We start from the raw sequence: 22929 nt of genomic DNA on the forward strand, positions 1-22929 counted from the left end.
AGCAAGACAAAAACAGCCTTCTGTTTTAGATACAAAAAATGGAGGGAGGGAAGATGAGCATCGCAGGAGGTGCTCTGGGGGACGCAGGACAGTGCCCGCCTCCGGCGTGTCTGTGGGGAGGCCGCCATGCCCACTCTGTCCCTGTTGTATCTTGTGTTACACCCCATGCACACACATTCCAAAGGGAAATGTTTTTAAAATACAGCGGATGTTTTCCCTGTAAAAATTTAGAAAATACAGAGTGTTTAAGTCACTCATATCTGAGTGTTAGTATAAGCGATGGCCATATTAATGGCCATCCCACATGTCCGATCAGGAGCGCATTGTGATGTCTTTAGTTTTTGACTGTTATACATTACACTGTGGTGAACATCTTTGTGCATTTGTCTATATGCACAGCGTGGATTATTAGAATAAATCACTGTAAGCTGACTTAGCAGACATACGGTNCTTGTGTTACACCCCATGCACACACATTCCAAAGGGAAATGTTTTTAAAATACAGCGGATGTTTTCCCTGTAAAAATTTAGAAAATACAGAGTGTTTAAGTCACTCATATCTGAGTGTTAGTATAAGCGATCACATCATTGAGATTCTTCCTCACTTAACAACATATGTGAACATTCCCCCATGTCTTTTAAAGATATTAATGGCCATCCCACATGTCCGATCAGGAGCGCATTGTGATGTCTTTAGTTTTTGACTGTTATACATTACACTGTGATGAACATCTTTGTGCATTTGTCTATATGCACAGCGTGGATTATTAGAATAAATCACTGTAAGCTGACTTAGCAGACATACGGTTCAAGTATGTCTTAGCATAGTGGTTCAGGACATGAAAAAAAGTCGAGGTTTCTTGCTGCGTCTTGTCAAGTCACTCCCCAGAGGGGCCCTGACAGTTTACACTCTCATTAACAGTCTGAGATGACCATTTTCTGACATGATTTCCAGCTCTGAGGATTCTTTATTTCCACATTTGCTATTGGCTTTAAAGAGGAGAGAGTGAGGGAAGAACACAAATGAGGAAAAGTGAATGAAACCTGTGCTCTCAGGCTGCAGGTCTGCACCCCAGACACACAGCCCAGACTCGCCTTCCGAGCCCCTGTCCCCCGAGGGGGTGGGGGGCGCAGCTGGAGCTTGTTGGCTGGGCCAGTGTTTTCCAGGATTGTGCTCTGAGCCAGCACACTTCCCTCTTGGCGCCAGGAGCGCCAGCTTCCTGCACCAGGCAGCTTGTAAGGTCAGCTGGGCAAGGGCCGGAGCCAAGGCCCAGGATGTCTGTTCCCTTTAGACAGAGCCTGTAACTTCATCCCATGGTGTCAGATCCTGGAGATACCAGATGACAACATCAGCACAGCAGGCTCTAGGGCACAGGGCCTCCCACCTGGTCCTGGGACAGTCACTTGGTCGTCCCTGCAGACAGGAAGAGAGGGATGGAGGGATGGATAAATGCAGATTTACCTTGAGGATATTTATTGAGCATCTGCTTGCTCTCTGTGCTGGTGGGCGGCATGGAGCTGCTGGAGCCTGTTGGCTCAGCTCCCAGGACTGGGCCTTTCAGTGCAGCCTGGTGAAAATCCAGACAGAGCCCCGGCTGGCGTGGCTCAGTTGAGCATCCTCCGGTTAACCAAAAGGTTGCAGGTTCAGTTCCCAGTCAGGGCACATGCCTAGGTTGCAGGTTCGGTCCCAGATTGGGGTGCATGGGAGAGGCAACCGACCCATGTTTCTCTCCCTCCCCTCTCTAGAAAACCAACGGGCATGACCTCGAGTTACAATTTAAAAAAAGAAGAAATCCAAATAAAAATCCTTATTCTCGTGGAGCCAGCGTTCTAGTTGGAGGGAAAGAGCTCAGGAAACAGTGCCCGGGACACGATGGGACCTGCCTGTGGCCTGTCCCTTCCTGCCGCAGCAGGAACAGCGTGGAGGATGAGCCTGGGCCGCCCGGGGCCTTTCTGAGTCATGGTTGTAATGTCCCCTACTGACCTCGGGGAGCTGTTGGGACGGTTGAGCCAGTGGGGTATGGAAAACCTACATAATGCTCAGTAAATGTTTCCTTTCCTTAGTGCTGGACTTACGGTAGTGTTTATGCTGTTACTGCTGCTGTTGCCATTGCCCTGTTCTGAAGCTTTGAGTTTACCCAGAGGAAGAGTGCAGGGGTGAAACTTCTGTGACCCGCAGAAGGAATGGCCTCTGGGATTTCAGAGGTTTTTGTTGTTGTTGTTTGTTCCCTGCTGAGGAGGGGCCAAAGCACAAAGGCTGGACCGCCTCTTTCTCGGGAGGCAGCCGGGAGCCAGGCAGGCTGGGCGCGCCCTCTGCTGGAGCTCTGGGGGATCGCCCGTGTCAGAATGGAGCCCTGGGGGGCAAGGGGTTGAGTCCTGCCCGAGGTACAGTGACAGGACCGAGGTCACAACACAAGGTCACCACCTTCTTTTCTCTACTACTGGACACCTCCTGGTCTCCCATGCCTGATCTCTGAGTGCCCTGATTTATTTTTCAGGTGTCCCTTCTGAGCAAGGTGTTAGGAGGTGTGGTTCCAGTCTCCGTACCAGCCCTGCTCCTCTTCCCACACCCACCTCCTTCTCTCCCTCCCACCAATTCCCCTCCCCCCCCACTTCCCCCTCTCCATCCCGACCCCTCTGCCTCCTGCTCCTCCCCCCCTTCTCTCCGGCACACACACACATTCCCAAAGCATTCACCGAGCCACCCACCCCCGCGCCCTGGGTGTGTGCTGCCAACCGACATCAGCCACCTTCTGGAGCATCGCACAATAGCCTGAGCATGTAAGGACTTCTGCCTTTACACACATACAGTCTTAGAAGTGAAAGTTCCCCTTAGTCACAAAGAATCATACTTGGCAGGGTTTTTTCTGCCTGTATCTGCTCTTTCACCACAGAGACTGGTTTTATTTTAGGCCCTGTTTTGCAACGTACACTTTTCAATTAACAGTTTATCTCAGAACCCTTGCTATATCAGTACAGGTCCATCTGGTGCATTTCTTTTTTATAAATACACTGGGATTCATGTAGTGCCTGGCCTCCTGCTGGACATTCAGAGGGCTCCCTACCGTTCGCCATTACTGACCACGTGCAGTGAGCAGCAGCACACCGCAGAGAACGCTGGCGTTCTGCCTGCGTGTGTCTAGCACTGGGATTGGCTGGAGCCACCCACCCAGGAGGACTCCGGAGGTGTGCGGTCAGGCCAGCGGCTTAGACCCCCTCCCACTTCCCAAAGCAGGCTCTGCCAAGTGGCCAGGGTCCAGGCGGTGCCCTCGTGGTCCGATTGCCTTCAGAAAAATCACAGGTGGTCAGTGAGAGACACGCATGTCCCCCGAGCAGGTTGCAGTTTTTCATATAATAGCAGTGCTTGCTGGCAAGGGTGCCGATAAATGGACAGGCTTATGTGCAGCTGCTGGGAAGAGAAGTAGGAACAGTGATGAATTTATAAATTTCGTACCTCATTTTCTCATCGTCATAAATACAGTTGACTCTTGAACAGGACAGTGTGGGTTTGAACTACATGAGTCCATTTACAAGTGGATTTCTATTTCAATTGACCCACACATTTCAAACCTGCACTGTTCAGGGTCAGCTGGCAGTGGGGCATCCGACCATGCGGAGGGCCAACTTCCGCTGTCCGCGGGTCACTGGCTGCAGGGAAAGGCAACTTGGAAATGTGTCTTCAGACTATTTCCTCCTTCCCTTTAGCCCATCCATTCTACATCTAGGAACATCTCTAAGGATTTACATAAAGACCTGCTACCGTCTGTAATTGAGTGAAACTGGAAAGTACCCCCATGTTCACTTCTAGGGGCAGATGAAATTGTAGTACATCCAAATATGCAGGTACAAAAGCCGTCGGTCGGGAGCCTTAATGACATGTTCTGGAGTGTTCCAAATAGTGGGCTGTAAAATATAATGCATAATGTGATCCCCAAACAATTTTTAAAGCATACATGGCCCTTCTTGATATACGTGTCTCTAGGCTCTGTAATCAGCCACCAGGGTTGTTAACCACTGTCTTAGCAGTTACCTCCAATTTCCTGTCTCCCCTCCCCATGCTGTAACCCCATCTCCCTCCTAGGCTCCTCCTTCCCCGTGGAGGGCTCACAAGCATCTCAGAGCTAACATGGTCCAATAGAACTCTTAATCTTCACCCACCGTCACTCCCCAAAACACTCCTCCTGTGCTGCTCCGCATCTCGGGAGACCACGCTTCCACCCATCTGCTCTCTCCAGAAGGATCACTCCCCATCAGTCACACACCGAGGCCTGTCGATTTACCCTCCTGATTTCACCTAGGATCTGACCACCGCCGCCTTCCTCCACCCACCATCTTTGTCATGTCTGACCCCTGCGGGGGCTCAGCTTCCCACCTCCTGGGCCCTGCTCCACCCCATGGTCTCTGGAAATGCGGATCTGGCCGTTCACAACCAGGCCTCACCCCTCAGGACCAAGCTGCGGATGTGGTCAGGTCCTGCCCAGCTCCTCCGTGTACTGGGTGTCGCTGCCCTCCCTGCCCGTCCTCCAGCCTGCAGCTCGGTGTTTGCGTCCCACTCGGAGCCTTCACACGTGCCGGTCCCCAGCCAGTAGTGCTCTCCCCTCACCCCCTTGTCTTGGCAACGCCTGTCCCTCCTCGGAGCCCTGGCCCTGGCCTCGGGCAGGGACCATGGCTGACCTGTGCATTCCTGCATCTACAGCACTGAGCCAGTGCCCGGCATGGATTTTTAGTTTTTTAAGATTTTATTTATTTTTAGAGAGGGGAGAAAGAAAGAAAGAGAGGGAGAGAAACACCGATGTGTGAGAGAAACAGAGCAGTTGCCTCTTGCACACACCCCAACCAGGGACTGGCCCACAACCCAGGCATGTGTCCTGGCTGGGAATTGAACCTGTGACCTTTTGCTTTGCAGGACAACGCTCAACCGATGAGCCACACCGGTCAGGGCTGGCACATGATAGTGATGGATGTGGAGATATTTATCAGGAATAACCTTACTCAAAGACAAGGATGTTCTTTAAACATCAGTGGTTTTCTGTGTGAAGTTTCAGGGACATTGTGTCCTTTGCACCTTTTCTGTGCTTTCTGCTTTGTCTTCAGTGACCAAGGCCATAGCTGCCTTTCTGTCAGAAGACACCAGTGCTGGGGACCAGAGCCGTGTCCTCCCTGCGGAATGCACCTGGACTCCCCTGCTGCCCTCCTGCCCTTGCCCCCACAGGCCTGCGGAGCGATGCGACAGGCGTGATGGAGGTCGAGCCTGCCTACTCGGACTTCATCTCCTGCGACCGGACCGGTCGTCGGAACGCAGTCCCCGACATCCAGGGGGACTCCGAGGCCGTGAGCGTGAGGAAGCTGGCTGGAGACATGGGCGAGCTGGCCCTGGAGGGGGCAGGTCAGAACCCCTTCAGCACTTGGCAGGTCTCCCTGACTCCCGGAGCGCGCAGCCCCGCGCAGCCCCACCCAGCCCGGCGGCTGCCGCCTCACGTCCTGGCTCAGATAGCAGGTGCTGAGGAGGGCTTTCCCTGACAGCTGTAATTGGCCCTCCCTAATCACATGACTCTTCAGCTCTCTGGTGGGGTCTCCTGGGTTTAAATATGAGCTCCAGGGGAGTAGGGGCCTTTGTTCTGCCAGCAGGAGCAGGTGTGTGGAAACCACAGGCTGAAAGAGTGAATTGGAGAAAGCAACACCTGCTGCCCCCTCTGTGTTGCCTTTCGGGCCTCCGCCTCCCTCCTCCTGCCCTTCTATCTCGCCCCCACCGCCCCTTCCCTTCTTGCTTTCTCTCCCTTCCCCTCCCCACTGCAGAACAGGTGACTCTGAGGGGACGTGCAGCCAAGCCTGTGGTGTTTCTTACCTGGACACATAGACCCAAAGGAGTTGGGCGGCTTGCTCAGGGTCACCAGCCCGTGGGCACAGAATGAGAGCCGGCTGTCCCCAGCGCCCTGCCCAAGGAGCCACGCCCCACACCCTGTCTTCGGGTGCCCACCTGCCAAGCTGCACGGCACACACTGCCCCACGGGCCACCCTGCTCACCTCCCCGCCCCACTCATCCTCCTCCCTTGGTGGCTCTGATTCAGCCGGAGGAAAGCACATCTTTCTTTCTTAATACTTATTTAGCTATAAATATATTTATTTTTATTTTTGGTTCTGCACAACTGCACACCAAACCACCAGGAGTCAAACAGGTGACCTTTTGCTTTAGGGATGACACCCAACTGAGCCACACTGGCCAGGGTGGCATGTCTGTTTCTTAAAAGCCCCTCATGGGGCTGAGCACACTGCTCCCTCTGTCTGGCTTGTTCTCAGAAACCCCACTGCTTCCCTGAGAGGCCTCCCTGACCACATCCCCCTCGGGCAGGGGAGGCGTATCTTCACCCCGCCCCCAGAACCGCCCTGAGCACAGTGCCCTTCTGTGGGCTGGGAGCTTCTCCCACACAGGACCTGTCCTGTGTCCTTGGTGCCTGGCAGCATTCAGAACACGAGAGAGGTGCCTTCCATGGCCGTTCACTGTGCAGCCGAAAGACCAGCTGCCACCAGGACACGCTGCCAGGGGGCTTGCGCGCAGGGCTGCTGTGTCCTTGGCTCTGGTGAACTGTTTCTTCTCTCTGCGCCGGCAGTCACAGCCCCTCGTCCGTGGACCCAGTCCCTTCCAACACCGGGTTCCCCTCTAGTGCAAAGTCTCTGAAGCGTCTGGGTCCAAAGGTGCATGACGTTTCTGCAGTTCTCTTTGACCTGTAGCGATCTGGATCGCATAGGTCACATGCAGTCTTTTTTTTTTTTTTAATCCTCACCCAAGGATATGTTTTTATTGAGTTTTAGAGAGAGAAAGAAAGAAACACTGTATCGATGTAAGAAACACTGATCAGTTGCCTCCGGATGTGCCCCAACCAGGGATCAAACCCGTACCCTCTCTGGTGTACAGGACATTGCTCCACCTAAGCCACCTGGCCAGGGCGGGTGCCTGACACTCATAAGGGGACCTGAGAAAGGCATAGTGTTCACTGCAAGGAAGCAAGGCACTCAGGGCAGAGCACAGGCCAGACTGACCAAGGAGCCCTCCTCCAGCAGGCCTACGGGCTATGCCCACCCCGCAGACTACCTACTGGGGGAGGAGGAACCGCGTGGTCTGGTTCCGCGGGCCTGGCTCAGAATCTGTGTGCCTACAGCTTCCCCGCAGACTGATGTGCAACACGCTGTGTACAAACCTTTTTCTTCCCTGATACTTCCTTATCCAGGGACACAAACGTTCCCTTACCTGGCCTTATAGTGAGAGAGAAACAACAGCAAAGCATGGAGAAATAAGTGCACTGCCAGGCAGTGTGTGACCAAGAAACGCTTCCAGATGGTGCTCTGAGCCTGGCCCCAGAAGGCCCGAGGGTGCTGGTTGGTGAGGAAAGAAAGCACTTAAGGATCTTCTCCTCTGGCCAGGAGGGCTGGCACCAGCCCAGAGGAAGTATTACCATAGCTAAGACACTCCCCTGCATCAGAGGGCCACGTACAGGCCCAGCACAGCCCTCCTGGGCAGGCAGAGGTGCCACCGTCCTCACTTTACGCATCAGGAGATGGAGGCTCAGACATTAAGTGAACTGCCTGAGATCCCGCAGCTGGGAGGGAGGTGGCAGAGCACAGATGCTGGGCGGTCTGAGACGCTCTCTGCTTGCAGGGCCGAAGCTTCGCGCCAAATAGGGCATTGCAGACGGCCAGCTGGGAGATTTGCCCAGAGTGCCATCTAGTTTGTCAGGCTTCTGGAGGGGCTAGAAGGACCCCCTGGGACCAAGCCTTTGCTACAGTTACCACCCAGGACAGGAGGTAGCCCGGCAGGGAGCCAGGTGTCCAAATTCAGCCCACCCCACTTGCTACTGCTGCTCACGCCCACTTCCCAAGACGGCTGCAGGGGCGCAAGGAGGCTGTGCTGGTGGCAGCAGGCCTTCCTGACGCCTCGAGAATGCTGCGTGGCAGGAGCTGAAATTCACGGAAAGGACACTGGCTCCCTCCGCCAGTTCAGCTCAGGCCAGTCAGTTCTCTCAGAGCCTCAGTTTTCTCGTTCGTGCCCCTAACCACGCCTCCAGGCTGCTGTGTGGATTGCCTGGAGCTCGGTCCAGGGTGGTGCTGGTTAGTCACGTGAAGGACCCGGCCTAATGGTGCGAAGACAGAGGCCAGAGTGGCGGTGGGGCTGGCCTGGTGGGGACACTGTACAGTGAATCAGGCCTAGGTCCCACCCCTAACCCAGATGCAGGCCACACCCTGGTGCTCCCCTGAGCTAGCCTAGCCTGACGCCCCCTTCAGTCCTCCAAGAACAACCATTCACTGAGCACCTGGCGCACAGTGGGGCCTCCCATTTGCCTTCTCTTGCTGGAGAACCTGCACAAGCCATCTTCACCCTCAACAGCCCTGGGCCTGTTGCTTTTAGCATCCATCCACAGCCCTGGCCTTTAATTGACTAATTATACTACTAACACCACGTGCATTTCCTTTGTGAGCATTAGAACTGTTAGAGGCCAGGCTAGAGTTCCCGTTGGCCACCCCACCCCCCATTCACTCTTGTTGAGGGTCCCCTGGCTCGTCCACTGTCACCACTTGGGGCCCTTCCAGGTCTCCTTCTGTGTTTTACATCTATGTGTTCCCCTCTTCCTCTTCCCTCCAGAAGGACAGGCGGAGGCTGGCACCCCAGACAAGGAGGCCAGCAACCAGCCCAAGAACAGTGATGGGACCACCTCATCTTGAGTCTGACCTTGCCCAAGGGGGCTGGAAGAGAAACCTGCTGTCCCCACCTGGACGGGAAGCCCCAGCACTGGCCCAACAGCCTCTTCTCTGAACCCCACGTTCCAGGCAAACAAGGCCAGACTGAAAGGCACCCACAGAGGCTGCCACAGCCCTGACCTGGGAAGGCCCCCCGCTGCCACCCCTTCACTGTGCCCAGGTACACGTCTAAGACTTTAACACCAAGATGTTATTTATTCGCTGAGCCCCTGGACTCGGGGGCAGGGCCCTGCCCACCTGAGTGAGCAGCCCACCCAGGAAGGCTCCTCTGCCGGGCGGCCTGGGCAGGGGGCCATGTCCCGGCTCTGCCCCTCTTCTCCAGACCCCGCCTTCTAGGTCAGGGCTGTCTGATCTTTTTTAAAAAACGCTTTTAAAGTTTTAAAAAGTTTTAAACATTTTTAGCAGAGAGGGAAGGAGCTGACAACCAACTCACTTTGGTTTTTGGAAGCCATTGTAAGCTAATCTCTGAGTGTCTGCGCCACCCAGGGCTCCCCGTGGAGCCCACAGAACGATTGTTAGGAAGGGGTTTCTGTGCTCAGAACCACCTGACCAACTTTGTGCCCTTTCTTTCTACCAAGATAAGTAACACCTGGGACCCAGGAAATAAATGCTGATGATTTGTGTGACTGGTTGAAGGTGATTATTTCCCCTTTCCCACCAAAAGCAGGCTGAGCCTCGCTCTCCCGAGTCCACAGTTAGCTGGGCTCCAACGCCGCCCCAGGCTTCCACAGAAGCCAGCCCCACTCCTGGGCCCAAGGCCGAGCTCTCTCCTTCCATCTCTCCCTCTCTCGCCACAGCCTACGGCGTCAGACACTCAAAAGGCAGGTTTTCCCCTTAAAACCTAGATTAGAAGGCATTGAGGGTTCAGGGAGCATGTAAGCAGACAGCTCTTCAAGAGAAGCCTTGTTTCTTCTAGGGGGGCCTCCCTCAGCGGGGGGAGCCCTGGCCTCCCCTCCACAGCTCCCACTGGGCTCTTGGGCCCTGCCACTGGGCAGGCTGCTGAGGCTGGGAGCCCCAGCGGCTCCTTCTGTTCCCACCTTTCCACCATGTTGTCCTCCCCAAGACCACATATCACGTGCTGTGTAACAGCTTCTTTATTAAGCACCAGCTTTTCAGTACAAGTCACCGTAGGAGGAGGGTTTCAGACCGGCCCTGGCCCAGCACAGAGCCAGAGGAGAGGCGTGGCCGTGCTGAGGTACACGTGTGCACGCAAATGGGCACGCAGGCCTCAAGAGCGTCAGCAGCTGACTTTGGAAATCAGTCTTCCCAGGAGTACGGGTAAGAATGCCGTTCGGTCCCCCAAGGCTGCAAAGTCTCCACCCACAGGGTGAGGGCTTGGCGAGGCGGCTGCTGCGTCTTCACAGGTGCTGCCCTGCAGGCCGGGTCAGAGAAGCAGGAGGTCAGGCAACGCAGTACCCAGGGCATTAGAAAGAAACCGCAGAACATCAGAGCCAGAGAGGAGGCCCCAGGGGAGACTGAGGTTCGGAGCAGGGCAGTGCCTTGCCATGGCCACACCTGAAAGAACAGAGCTAAGACCTGGGCCCAACTCCCCGCCCTTGGCTTTGGGCAGCCGTGCAGGTGCCCCAGACCAGCCCGAAGGTGGCTTTATACAGAAAATACACCAATCTAGGGAAAGTCTGCCACCAGCCGGGGCCCTGGACCCGAGGAGTCACCCACTGTCCCTAGTGCTACCCAAGAGAGGAAGGGAGGGCAAGTTGCTCGAGGTGGCCCAGAAGCTCAGACAGGGACATACCTGCGGAGGCCGAAGGTGGCATCCCATAGGCTTTGTAGAGCTGATCAAGTAGCTCCCTCTTCTCGTCTTCGGGGAGGAAGCTGGACTTGGCTGCATTGATGTTCTGGAAGGGCCAGAATGGCAGACAACACGGAACCAGAGAAGTCAGAAGGGAGCGCCTGGCAATCTGGGGTAGTCCACTCTCTTCCCTGAATGTGGGCGCTTCATTACGCTCAGAGGGGAAGGGACTTGTCCAGGGTCACGTGGCAGCAACTGCCAGAGCAGAGACCGTGAGATTCTGTGTTCTCCAGTGTGAGAACGAAGCTGGAGATACTTTGAGAGGCAGGGTAGGATGCTGGGGGCCAGGGAGAGACGGGCTTGGGGAACTGTAACACCTCGAGGCCTGCGAATGGCGTGGAAGTGGGTGCAGAGTTTCATAGCTGACCACACTTCCAGGTTCTCTGAGGGCAAGCAGTGGATAAAACACCTGGGCCCAGGTCAGCACGTCACTCTGAAGGCACCTGACTCCAGGTCTGGCTTGGCTGGGCCTATTGAGGCAAACCCGCTGGTCTCCAGAGGTTCTCCCGCACGCCAGGCCCGGAGTCCGGGCCAGCGGGGCCCACGGCCACTCACCAGCCTCTCAAACTCCTCTTCAGTGAAGCCCATGTCCTGCTTGGTCATGTGGTAATCGGTATCCAGGGTGGACTTGAAGATGAGCGGGTCGTCCGTGTTCAGCGAGTAGTTCGCCTGATCTTTTTTGAGTCTGGATATGGGGGAGAAGGGAAAGAGCCCCCCCTTACTCTCGTGAACAGACACCGCGTACAGCCTCCTTTGAGCCCCGTGTCATCCTTCTCACACCTGGAAGATCCCGTCCAGAGGAAGCAGCACACCCAGAGAGCCTGGGTGGCTGGTCCGAGGCCACGGGACGCGCAACTCGAGACTCAAACCCTCCAGTCAGGCCAGAGCTGGGCAAAGGACGAAGGGAGCCAGGTAGAGTGGCGGCCTGGGGGGGCCACACAAGCAACGCCTCCAGCCACCACGCCCTCCAGCCTGTCCCTTCACAGCCAATGTTCTGGGAGAGCTGCCTGCCCCCTCCCCCACTGCCCTCACTCCTGCTGGGCCCTGCTCCTCCAGTGCACCATGGAAACCGTTCTTGGCTCGGCCCCAGACCCTAGTGTCCAGTTGGCCCCGCCCAGCTCTTCCTGCCCTGGGGCGTGCAGAAGGCTGCTGCTCACACACCACCCTTGGGCTTTCCTCCTGGCTCTCTCCGCCTGTCCTCGAAATGTCACTTCCTTCTGGGTCCTTCCCTAGGCCCTCAGTTCCCCATGTCTGAGGCCATCACTTGTCCCTTTGAGTGTCACGGCTGTGTAGGGGACCCCTGGGTTTTCCTCCAGAACACAGGCCGTATGCCCGTGGGCCTCCAGACCTTCCCTCCACCTGGGCCAACCACAGGCACTGCACGCTCCCCTCCCCCGAGGTGGATCTCAGGACCTGTGTCATCCACATCAGAGCCCAAGCTCCCTCCCTGTGCATGACAGACCAGTGCCGGTCTGACCTCAGTCACCCTGAGTCCTTGCTGTCCTCATCCTGTGTCAGGAAAGGCAGCTTTGCCCGCCTGAGGCCACTCTCAGGGCTCAGTCACAGGCAGAAGCCTCTGCCTTAGACTGGGGTGGGAGCAGAGTAGGATGGGACAGAGCCCCGGGGGAAAGCCTGGAGCTGGTGCTCAGGGGAATGGCCAGGAGTGCCAGGAGCAGAGAACTTGTGAGCAGGGGGACTCATCTTCCAGACGCCCAGGAGTCAGGGGCTGGAGGGTGAAGTTGCTCTTGGGCAGCAGGGCCTTGCAGTCCCCCTCAGTGAGCTACAGGCCCCCAGCTCTGCTCGTTAGTTGAGCTCCATCCAGCACATCTGCGCTTCGGCTTCCCCGCTTGTAAGGGGAGGGTGACGGGAGGGTGACGCCAGTTTCCCGGGGATTCCCACAGGTTTTATATGAAGACCATGCGGCCAGTGCCTAGTCCCTGCATTTTCTCCCTCCCTGGCTCTCCTGGTATGAGACCCAGTGGGCCCCAGGGGAGCGAGCCTCACCGAATGACTGGGTGCTCCGTGGCCGGATTCCAGGCACCTGTGAGGTAGCTGGACCAGGGGCAGACCTGGAAGAGCAGGCGTGTGGCTGGCAGGGACATCCCCAGGCCACTCAGACCCCCCGCCCCCCACGCCCTGGGGCTGGAGCCACCCACTCAGGCCACAGTCAGGTGGCCCCTTGCTGCTTATTCCCAGGAGCCCACCCGTCCCAGTGTTCCTCTGGTGCCCACCGCCCATGCCCACCACAGCGTGCCTGCTCCGGCTCCCAGGCCCCTCCTGACTTTCCTCCCCGGTGCTCCCTCCCAGGTACCTCAAAGTGCATGTTGTTCTGTCGCAGCCTGGTGTAAAGGGCCTCATCATCCAGGGTGTGGTAGCCGTGTCCCAGCCTCTCAGTCTTGAGCCTGTCCACAGCCTGCAGAGAAGCGGACGGGAGCTCAGGGAGGGCTAGGGCGGAAGTCAGCAGGAGGGCCCCACAGTCCCCTCGGGGCTCCTTACCTCTTTCACCACCTCTGCAGAGCCGACCTCTCCGGCATGGACTGTGCGGTGAATGCCGCTCTCCACGGCCTCCTAGAAGGACGAGCTAGGTCGTGCGTGGCCTTGGGGAGCCCCCCCGCAGACCCTGCCTTCACTACGCTTCAGGTCTGAGTTTCTGCAGGCCGAACCACACCCATGGTCAGGCCAGCCGCCTCAGGAGCGGGAAGCCTGGTCTCTTTAATTGATTTGGGTGATAGCTGTGCCATTAGGCAGTCGTGTATCAGGCACTGCACGAAATGCTCTGCATCCACCATCTCGCATTCACTGTTACCTGCTTTTCAGGGGGTCGGGGGAAACAGGCTTAGGGAAGGTAAGCGACATGACCAAGGCCAAACAGGAAGTGGGACGCCACGCACTGAACCTGCGCAGTGATTCTCCAGAGCCCCCCGTCTTAACCCCTTCCACGAAAAGCTGAGACGGCTGCTCCAAACAGGCCAGAGAAGAGAGAGGCTCACCGGAGGTCACGCAGCAGGTCACAGCAGACACAGGCGGACAGCCTCCCTCCCCACCACAAGCAGGGTCTTTACACCAAGTTCACAGTTCCTAGAGCCCTCCCCCCCAGACCCAGCTAAGGCACCTGGGGACCCAGGAGGCCTCACACTCCCCAATCCCTGTGACTTCTCCCTATGGTGGGCGAGAAACAAGCTTCTCCCACGGCCCACCCAGTGCCTGCCCCCCCCACCCCCAACGGTACCCACCTCATAGGCCTTCAGGTGTCCTGGGAAGAGGCTGCTTCCCGGGATGGTCTCATCTCCAGCCAGATCGATGCCCACCACGGTCTGGTGCCGGTACTTCTTACACAGCTCCGCCACCTCGGCGGACCAGTCTGTGGGTCAGATGCCCACCAGGGCTGTCAGCAGTGGTGGCCGGGACAGAGATCCTTCCAGAGCGCCTGCTTGCTGTCCCAGCCCACTTACATCACCCCCCACCCACCCAAGGCTGGTGCGAGACAGAGGGCCCAGTGTCCTGTCTTCAAACCCTGACCACCGCAGCCTGACCGCATGGCCTTCGGCAGTCTACTCCACCCAGTTCCTCAGTCTCCCCTCCTCTCAGGGGACACCACCAGCTACCTCGCTGCCTTACAGCGAGGCCTTGCTGAGATCCCGTGTCCAGCACTGAGGGCGGGGCCTGGGCTCGGTGCACAACAAATGGCCGCTGTCTCATTTGTCCCCACAACCACCGTTGGGGGCTCATCCCCGCTCAGGTGGGCAGACGGAGGCCCACACACTTGAACATGTAAATCTAGCACATGACTCACACTGGCATTATTAAACATTGCTAACATACTGCAGGCTCAACCGAGAAAGTCATCACAAAACGTTTAAAAAGGAAGGGAAAAACATCACAGGCTTTGGAACCAGATGGTTCACGTCTGAGCTTCCTGCCTTCCTGACTGAGGAGCAAGAGGCTTCACGTCCCTTCCTTCCTCAGGGAAGTGTCCTTATCCGTCAAATAGGATAAAGGATGGTGGTGCTCAGGCTGTGGCAAGGCCTGGAGAAAATACATACAAGTCACGTTGTGCAGCAGGCCCTACAGGTGGGGGCGCTAGCCCTTTGCTCTGGTCCTCACTCCTCAGTGGAGAGGTAAGTGCCACCATCTCCTGTGGCGATGTGTATCCCAGGCCCTAAGAGGTGATGTGACTTGCCCAAGTCACACAGTGGGGCTCCGTACCTTGGAAGTCCCAGCCCTGGAGAGCTGACCAGAGGGAGACCCCAAAGGGTGGACCAGAAGGGGCCTGGCCCATGGGACCTGGGGGAGAACCGTGGGCTGTTCAGAACCTGCCTTAGGTCATTTTCTGTTATCATGCTTTGTGGATTTGGAGCCTCCCGCAGGCCCTGTGGCTGCAGGCCTCCCCGAGGGGGGTGGGGGGCTTTGTTGCAGGAAGTTGTGAGCCTGCCTGACCGGGCTCTAATAACTTCAGGAAGCCCGAAAGTCCAGCTGATGGACTCAAAGCGGTATCAGGGGCAACCCCAGCACCAGGGCAGGAGGGTGGAGTCATTGTCAGATGTGTGGCCTGGGGGGCCGGGGAGCGGCAAGGTCATACTCACTGGGTTCGTGGCGCATGCAGCACAGGATGGAGCGCACCTTCACCTTGAAATCTCGCTCTCCCTCCTGCAGGCCTTGACTCACCAGGGACACCACCTCGTCCGGGGTGAGGTCCCCTCTGTGTGGAGAGAGGAGGGATGGGCCTGAGACAAAGCAAAGGCTAAAGGACAGCACTGGGCCTGGGCCGGAAGAGGAGGAGGAGGGTGGATATGGGGAGGAAGGGGGAAGAGGAATCATCCAGAACCCTCCTCTCCCCACCACCCTGAGAAAAGACTGAGGGAGATGGCCACGCTCTAGCACACCCCGTCCCAGCTTCCTTGGGGTTGGCCTGGGCACTTCGAGACCTGGAGAATGTGCCTGTGGGAGACGGGGGTGCAGGGGTCCCCGTAGAGGGGTGCGGGGGGGTGCCTGTGTCAGACACAGCCCTGCCCCAGGTGGAGAGCACCGCTAAGCTCACCTGGTCCAATTCCCACTTGTCTACGTGCATCAGCGTCACAGCTAGGAGGGGCAAAGTGGTCGGGTGACACCACTTAGAAATCCCTGGGGTCCCAGCAGGGGACAGGAATGGGCCAGACTCACTTCCGCTCCAGGGTTAGAGGAGGACCCCTGGAAGCCACTGGACAGCAGTGTTTCTAGGCTGCAGGCCTGTGTCCAGGACAAGGGGTGACGAGACACAGCCAAACGCTCTCTCCCAAGGTAAAAATGGACATGCAGGTGAGCGATGGGCACCCTGTCTCTCAGGCCAGTTAAGCCCATCTGTCTGAGGCCATGGACCAGATCTTGGGGCAAGACAGACGTTTTGGGCCAGGGGTCTCCCAACAGTCTGCCCCTCGGGGCCCAGGTTGGGCCACCATCACAGCCACCCTCCAGGTGGTCACTCACTCAGCCTGGTTCCAGGGGATTGGCTCCACTTTCGAGTTGGCCAGCAGGTGTGGGCTGTAGCGCACCTCCACGTACACCACACCCTCCTTGGCCTTCATCTCCACAAACTCGTAGGCGATCCTTTTGATGGCCTCCCGGCAGCCCCTGGGACGGGAAGAGAGTACTTGGGACAACCTCCTCCGATGTCCCTTCAGAGTTCCAGGAACAACAAGCCTGACCCCAGCCATTGGCAGATCAAACCCACTTCCAGTCTTCAGCGCTCCAGCCTGCAGGGCCAAGCTCTGGGCCTCCCCTGGAGAAGATCCTAGACGCTCAGCCAGTCCTGGCAGCTCTAGTTCCACACGGCAGGCCACTTCCTGTCCCCTTCTCCTGGTTCTCACTACCTCATCTCTCTAACTGGCCTTCCTGTCTCCACGCCCCTCCGTAACTGTTTTCCTCGCGCAGCCAGAACAATCTGTTCCAAACTTAAATCCAAGCATGTGGCTCCTCTTCTCTGAACCCCCATGGCTCCCACCATGTGGAATGGAATCCTGACTCTCGCCTGGCCCACAAGGCCTGAATGACCTGCCTCCCACCAACGGCCCCGGCCCACCCCTCTCAGCCCTTCTGAGAGCCCACCAGAGGCTCGCTCGCTCTCAGGGACAGTCCAGCTTGTTCCCACATCCAGGCCTTTGTGTGCAGCCCCCCAAGATCACCCCATGCTCCCTCTACCCCTGGATTTTGTCATTTTACTGTATTTTAGAGAGAAGGGAAGGGAAGAGAGGGAGAGAAATATCTATGGAAGAGAGAAACATCAGTTGGTTGCCTTCTGCAAGCGACCCAACCGGGGACAGAACTTGGAGCCTGCAACCCAGGCATGTGCCCTGACTGGGAATCGAACCAGAGACCTTCAAGCTTGTGGGACGATGCCCAACCAACAAAGCCACATTGGCCAGGGCCCTTCTGTCACTCTCCACCCCTTCCCCTGGACTTTACTCTTCTCCATGGCCCTTAATTACCCTCTGACATTCCACACCACGTGGTTTACTAGCCAATCTTCACCTCGCCGACTAGCACGCAGTCACCATAGGACACAGACCATCTGTCTTGTCATAGAACAAGGATAGCCGAGGACAGAACCCAGGACATAGCGGCTGCTCCGAGTGTGTTGAGTGATGGATGTAGGCCAGCAGGGACAAGAAACGGGGAAAGGACACACACAGGCCACAAGAGCAAAAGCAGACAAGCGGGACTACATCAAACTAAAAAGCTTTTTGCAAAGCAAAGGAAACCATCAGCAGAGTGAGAAGGGAACTACAGGATGGGGGAGAATATTCACCAATCTAAGGGGCTAATATCCAAAATACAGAAAGAACTCCCATAACTCAACAGCAAAAAAAAAAAAATTACCTCACTAAAAAATAGGCAAAGGACCTGACTAGACATTTCTCGAAAGATACACAGATGGTCAGCAGGCACGAGAAAAGGTGTCCAACCTCACTAACCCTCAGGGAAGTACACAACCCCAGTGAGAGACCTCCTCAACCTGTTAGGGTGGCTACTGTGGAAAAGAGAAGCCACGGCATGACAGGTGTCCGCGAGAAAACCAAACCCTTGGGCACTGGTGGTGGGACTGGAATGGGTGCAGCCCTTGCAGAAGGCAACAGGAAGGTCCCTCAAACAGTCACACGCAGACGGCCCCGTGGCCAGCCCGGCAGTCCCACTTCTGGGGGCGCATCCAAAGGCAATAAATCCGTATCTCCAAGCAGCGCCTGCAATTTCGTGTTCGTTCACTATTCTTAACAGCCAAGGCATAGGAACAACCCAGGTACCCACCAACGGATGAGTGGATAGAGAGACCGCTCCACCAGGACCAGCGTGGCTCAGTTGGTGCAGCGTCCTCCCCACCAAGCAAACTGTCGCCAGTTTGATTCCCCGTCAGGGCACATTCCTGGGTTGCAGGCCCCGACCCGGTGTGGCTCTCACACATTGATGTCTCTCTCCCTTTCCCTCTCTCTAAAAATAGAAATGAATAAATAAAATCTTAAAACTCTCACACAGAGAAAGATCACGTAGCCTCGAAGAAGGAAATCCTGCCATTTGCAACATGAACGACTTCTGGAAAACAGGACACTCGTGGAAAGAAGCCGGGCAGAGAAAGACAACCGCTGCGTGACCTCGTTTACATGTGGGATCTAAAATAGCAAAGCTCGTAAAAACAGAGAGGAGAATGCGGGTCGCAGGAGACAGGAAGGCAGGGGGTGGGGAGGCGTCAGCCCAACGGCACAAAGTTTCTGTTGTGCAAGATGAGTAAGTTCTAGAGATTTATTATCGCACAGCTTGGCGGCTGCCTGTAACACTGAATTGTCTCGTTGGAATGTGCTAAGAGGGAGGGGAGAGCATAAGTGTTCTTAACCACACACAAGAAAGGTGACTGGTAAGTGAGGCGATGGATTGGCGAACTGGCTCAATTTGGTGGTCGTTTCGCACCGTCCGTGGGTGCCAGCACACCTCCAGGGCACGCCATTGCTGTTTGTAAATTGCACTCCAGAAAAACCAAGGCGAGAGAAGGGCACAGATGGGCGAGTCCAGAGGGATTCAGGGATGGGATGGGAGAGACACCTGGAACTCAGATCTGAATCCTGGTTCCCACACTCACCTGCTGCATGACCCCAGGGAGTTGCCTTCTCTGACACCCACATCCAAGGGTCATTGTGAAGGCGAGTGAGTTCAGCCTCATAAAACTTACCCCAGCCAGTGCTCGGAGCAGAATAGACACATGCTCCGAGTGTTTTAGTGGCTGTTCCTGAGTGTCAGCCCCAGAAGCAGGGCACAGATGAACCTGCAGGGACTACCGTGAATGTTGTCTGAAGGATGGGGACGGGGCCTCAGCCAAGGTCTCCGCCACAGAGGGTGAAAGAGGAACCATTACTAGAAAGCAGTGTGTGAGGGGGGTGCCGGCGGGAACCGGCCGCTCCCAGGGCGAGGCCCGTGGCAGGACCTGCACCTTTGAGAACCAGGAGGAGGGTGGGCAGCTGCTGTGGGAACCCCCGGGGGGAAGGGGTGAGCCCTGGGTGGAGGGCGGTTCTTATCTCCCCCATGGCTGTGGCCGACGCTGCGTCAGGCACAGGGGATACAGCAAAGGAGGTAGACAAAATCCATGGCCTCCCAGAGCCTACAGTCTAGTGAGAGAGACAGGAAAGTAAGGAAAATATAAACTATGTCATAGGTCAGATGGTGAGAAGTTTTATGGACACATATAAAGCAGGGAGAGGGGTATGGGACTCTAATTTTCAGTAGTGTGACCAGGGCCTCCCTGAGAAAGTGATGTCTGAGCAGAGACGTGAGGGAGCCGTGGGAGGCAGCCCCGGGGCACCCACGGGAACAGCGTTCCCGGCAGAGAGAACGGCAACACAGAGGACCTGAGGCCAGGCTGTGCGTGGTGCCTGCCATGCCACAGGAGGCCGATGTGGCTGGACAGGCGCAAGCCTAGGGGCCAGTGGCAGGCGATGAGGGCTCTCCTCTGACCCCTGTGGATGCAGGCAAGCTCATGGCCGTGGCCCCAAGTGGCCAGGTACCCCTGCAGGAGGTGACCTTTAGCAGCCTGGGTAGGTTTGGCCTTCAGGGAGCCAGGCCTCTTATGTCATGGGGCCAGAGAGACGGGAGCTGCCTGCGGTAGCACGGCAGAGATGCCCGGGCCTGCTCCTACGTACTGGGGTGGGCGGGGTCTTGGGAAACACAGCACATGTCTCCAGGAAGGTGGCATGTGTCTGCTTACCAGAGGCAAACACCGGAACAGTCCGTGCCTCCCAGGCTGAGCCCAAAAGCTTCCAGCATGAAGTCAGCCACTTGGCCACACATCTTCACTCCCCAGGACTCCTTGTACCTGTTCTGCTGCTTCTCTGGCCAACACCTCTACCTGCCTCACACACCTGCTTCGCTGATCTTCCAACAACCCATGCTTGGCCCATCCTCTAAGCCTTTCCTCAGGCCTGCCCCTCTGGACAATGTCACACCCTCTCTATCCCACGGCCTGGGCCTTACTGCCTCCTCCTTACTGCCTCCTCCAGGCAGCCCTTCCTGACTGGCCCCAGCCACTTTGGCTCCCCCCAGCCCCCATCCTCAGCTCCCAGGGTGCCGACTGCCAAGACTGATCATTGCCTGCCCTCGGAAGCTCTGCCTCCTACCAGAAAGCTCAAGGTGGGACCGAGGTGAGAATCTGGGCTTTGCCCCCTGCCAGCTGTGGTGTCGCGGGCAAGCCCCTTCACTTCCCCGGGCCTTCATTCCGACCCCTGGAAATGAGGAGTAAGTCCACCTGGCAGGCCTGTGGACGACTATGAAAAGCATAGTTCTGTGAGCTGTGCATATGTTACATTCATCTACATCTGGGGTATTGTGCTATGAAAAAGTAGAAGGAATGCCAAGTGACAGAAGATCACCAGTGCCTGGCTGTCGATAAAAGGAGCAGTTGTGTCCACAGTGAGAGGCGGCTGGCTGAGGACAGCGCTGTGTCCAGTCCGAACTCCAGGAGCTGGATGGGAACACATGGCCCAGTGTCTAGATGAGGGCGCTGAGGCCCAGAGAAGGCCTCTGCCCAAGATTATTCCATGAAAGAGTCGGAGAGGGGTGTCTGTGTTCCTAACTCCCACATGCCGCCACTTCTCTGTAGAAGCTGCAAGCATTTCAGTCTCTCATGCCCACTTTCCAGAAGAGAACATCGAGGCCCAAATGCATGGAGAGAGTCGAGCAAGTATACAAATGGTGAGAAGCAGAGCTGGGGTCTCCTACCCCACAGGCTGAGGGGCAGGCCTGGGGCTGGCGGCCTCTCCTGAGCACAGGGATGGGCGCTGCCCAGGGCCCAAGGGTGGGGGACTCACGCAATGGCGGGCATGTAGTAGTCGAACTTGGCCAGGAAGGCTGGGAGGCTGATCGGCTTGTCCATGCCGATGATGTTCTGCAGTTCCTCGGCAGTGTCGGCTGGGAGGGAGACCCCCCTCTTCCTGGGGACAAAACAGGAGGGTGACAGACTGCCCCCAGGGAGGACTGAACGGACTCTCCCGGGGGCCACAGCAGGAAACCTGAGGACCTCGCCATCCAACTCCACCCATTGGACAGATGGGAAAACCGAGGTCCAGGGCATACAGAACCAAGAGCAGAGTTCTCCCAGTACCTCCTGTCCTTGAGGCCATAACCAGCCAGTGGATTTCAAGGGGTGAAAGCCTGACTGTGTGCGTGGATGCACACAGACACACACATACACACCTGGAGCGGGGAAGGTGCCAGGGCAACAAGCCCACAAATTCCACCTGCGCCCCAAGAGTGGGCACCTGTGGTTGTCTGCCAGGTCAGGGGTACCAGGGGCAATACTACAGGGCAGGGGCAGGCCCAGCCAAGCACCAGCCCTCCCGATTCTCTGCTCTCTGTCTTGTCTGCTCTCTATTGAAGAGGCTTATTTGGCCCAGGGTCCTGGGAGAGGGCCAGCTAGCAGGCCGTTGACCTGAGTCCCTCCCATCCCTGCCCACAGTCCCCAAACAGGCTGGACACGGTCACCACTCAGCAAGGCCTGCATCTCTGCTTCTGCAGTCCAGCCGCAGGCCCAGCCCCCTCTGCTCACTGGGGCTCTGCCCCAACTCCCAGGCCACACTGGGCCACAGTTTTCCCACTTTTAAGGTAAAAGAGACTTCCGGCCAAAATGGAGGTGTAGGTGGACACTGTGCCTCCTCGCACAACCACGTTTAAAGACAACAAAATTTTAGTAACAAAAACGCAACCAAAACACAGAAAATTGAACTGTATGGAAATCCGACAACAACGAACCATTTGGCCAGACTGGTAAGATGGATGGAGTCAGCAGCTGGCAGAGCAGGTCAGGCAGGAAAAAGCAGCAGGACCGACCCAGGAGTACAGGCAGTGGTTGGTGGATCCCAGGTACGGGGTGACAACAGGCAGACCCAGTGAGAGTGCAAGGCAGCTGGCTGACCAAGGTCACACATTCGCGCGCAGATAAACCAAGCGAAGGAACGAACAGTGAGACAGATCGCACAGGCTAGGGCCCCAGCAACGGGAATTAAAGCCTAAAAGCACCAATTGGAAAAACTTTCAGGGGTCGAGGTACCGGGAGAATCTACCAGGCTCACAGAGAGTTTGTTGGAGAGACCCATAGGGTCCTGGAGGGTGCACAGGTCCACACACCTAGGAGCTGGCACCAGGGGACCCGGTTTGCTTGCAGGAACTGCAGAGAGGACTGAGGTCGGAGAGAGCAGAACAAGCGTCATTGCCCCTCTCTGACCCTGCCCCCACATACAGCGTCACAAACCAGCAACTGGGTTGCCCCGCCTTGGTGAACACCTAGGCTCTGCCCCTCATACATAACAGGCATGAACAGACCAAAACATTATGGCTCGCCCTGGCTGGCGTAGCTCAGTGGATTGAGCGCAGGCCTGCGAACCACACGATTGCGGTTCGATTCCCAGTCAGGGCACATGCCTGGGTTGCGGGCCAGTTCCCAGCAGGGGACTCACGAGAGGCCACCATACATTGATACTTCTCTCCTTCTCTCCTTCCCTTTCCCTCTAAAAGATAAATAAATAAAACCTTAAAGAAAAAAAAAACAACATTATGGCTCAAGAAGAAAAGCTCAAAGCCCCAGAGCTGATATTTCTAAGTGACAAAGAGATAGCCAAAACCTATCAGATACACAGTTCAAAATACTGGTGATCAGGATGCTCACAGAACTGGTTAATTTTAGTCACAAATTAGAGGAACAAATGAAGGCTAAACTAAGTGAAATGAAGGGAAATGCACAGGAAACTAAGAGTGATGGGAAGGAAACTGGGACTCAAATCAATGGAGTGGACCAGAAGAAAAAAAAATGACCAACCAGAAAAAAATAAAGAAACAAGAATTCAAAAAAATGAGGAGAGGTT

General features: G+C 56.4%; 2 protein-coding genes across 8 annotated transcripts in view; one reads left to right on the plus strand and one right to left on the minus strand.

Moving 5' to 3' along the window:
- PKIG (cAMP-dependent protein kinase inhibitor gamma) overlaps positions 1-9377 on the plus strand; it is a 115397-nt gene extending 106020 nt beyond the window's left edge. For all 7 annotated transcript variants that reach the window (XM_037044126.1, XM_037044127.1, XM_037044128.1 and 4 more), the window contains 2 exons: positions 5213-5386; positions 8636-9377. In XM_037044126.1, the coding sequence (XP_036900021.1) occupies positions 5213-5386; positions 8636-8715 (254 nt within the window). In that variant the 3' untranslated portion in view covers positions 8716-9377. The remainder of the gene's footprint in view (positions 1-5212; positions 5387-8635) is intronic.
- A 450-nt stretch (positions 9378-9827) lies between these two features.
- The window catches only part of ADA (adenosine deaminase), a 29906-nt gene continuing 16804 nt past the window's right edge, over positions 9828-22929 (minus strand). The window contains exons 3-12 of the mRNA XM_037044134.1: positions 20881-21003; positions 16025-16168; positions 15145-15260; positions 13795-13922; positions 13058-13129; positions 12873-12974; positions 12566-12630; positions 11117-11246; positions 10505-10607; positions 9828-10123 (exon numbers count right to left, since the gene is read on the minus strand). Coding sequence (XP_036900029.1) covers positions 10110-10123; positions 10505-10607; positions 11117-11246; positions 12566-12630; positions 12873-12974; positions 13058-13129; positions 13795-13922; positions 15145-15260; positions 16025-16168; positions 20881-21003 — 997 coding nt within the window. The 3' untranslated portion in view covers positions 9828-10109. The remainder of the gene's footprint in view (positions 10124-10504; positions 10608-11116; positions 11247-12565; positions 12631-12872; positions 12975-13057; positions 13130-13794; positions 13923-15144; positions 15261-16024; positions 16169-20880; positions 21004-22929) is intronic.

This window comes from Sturnira hondurensis, unplaced genomic scaffold (assembly GCF_014824575.4).
Source record: "Sturnira hondurensis isolate 20B ecotype Veracruz unplaced genomic scaffold, ASM1482457v3 Scaffold0004136, whole genome shotgun sequence".
In the NCBI taxonomy this organism is placed as follows: domain Eukaryota; kingdom Metazoa; phylum Chordata; class Mammalia; order Chiroptera; family Phyllostomidae; genus Sturnira; species Sturnira hondurensis.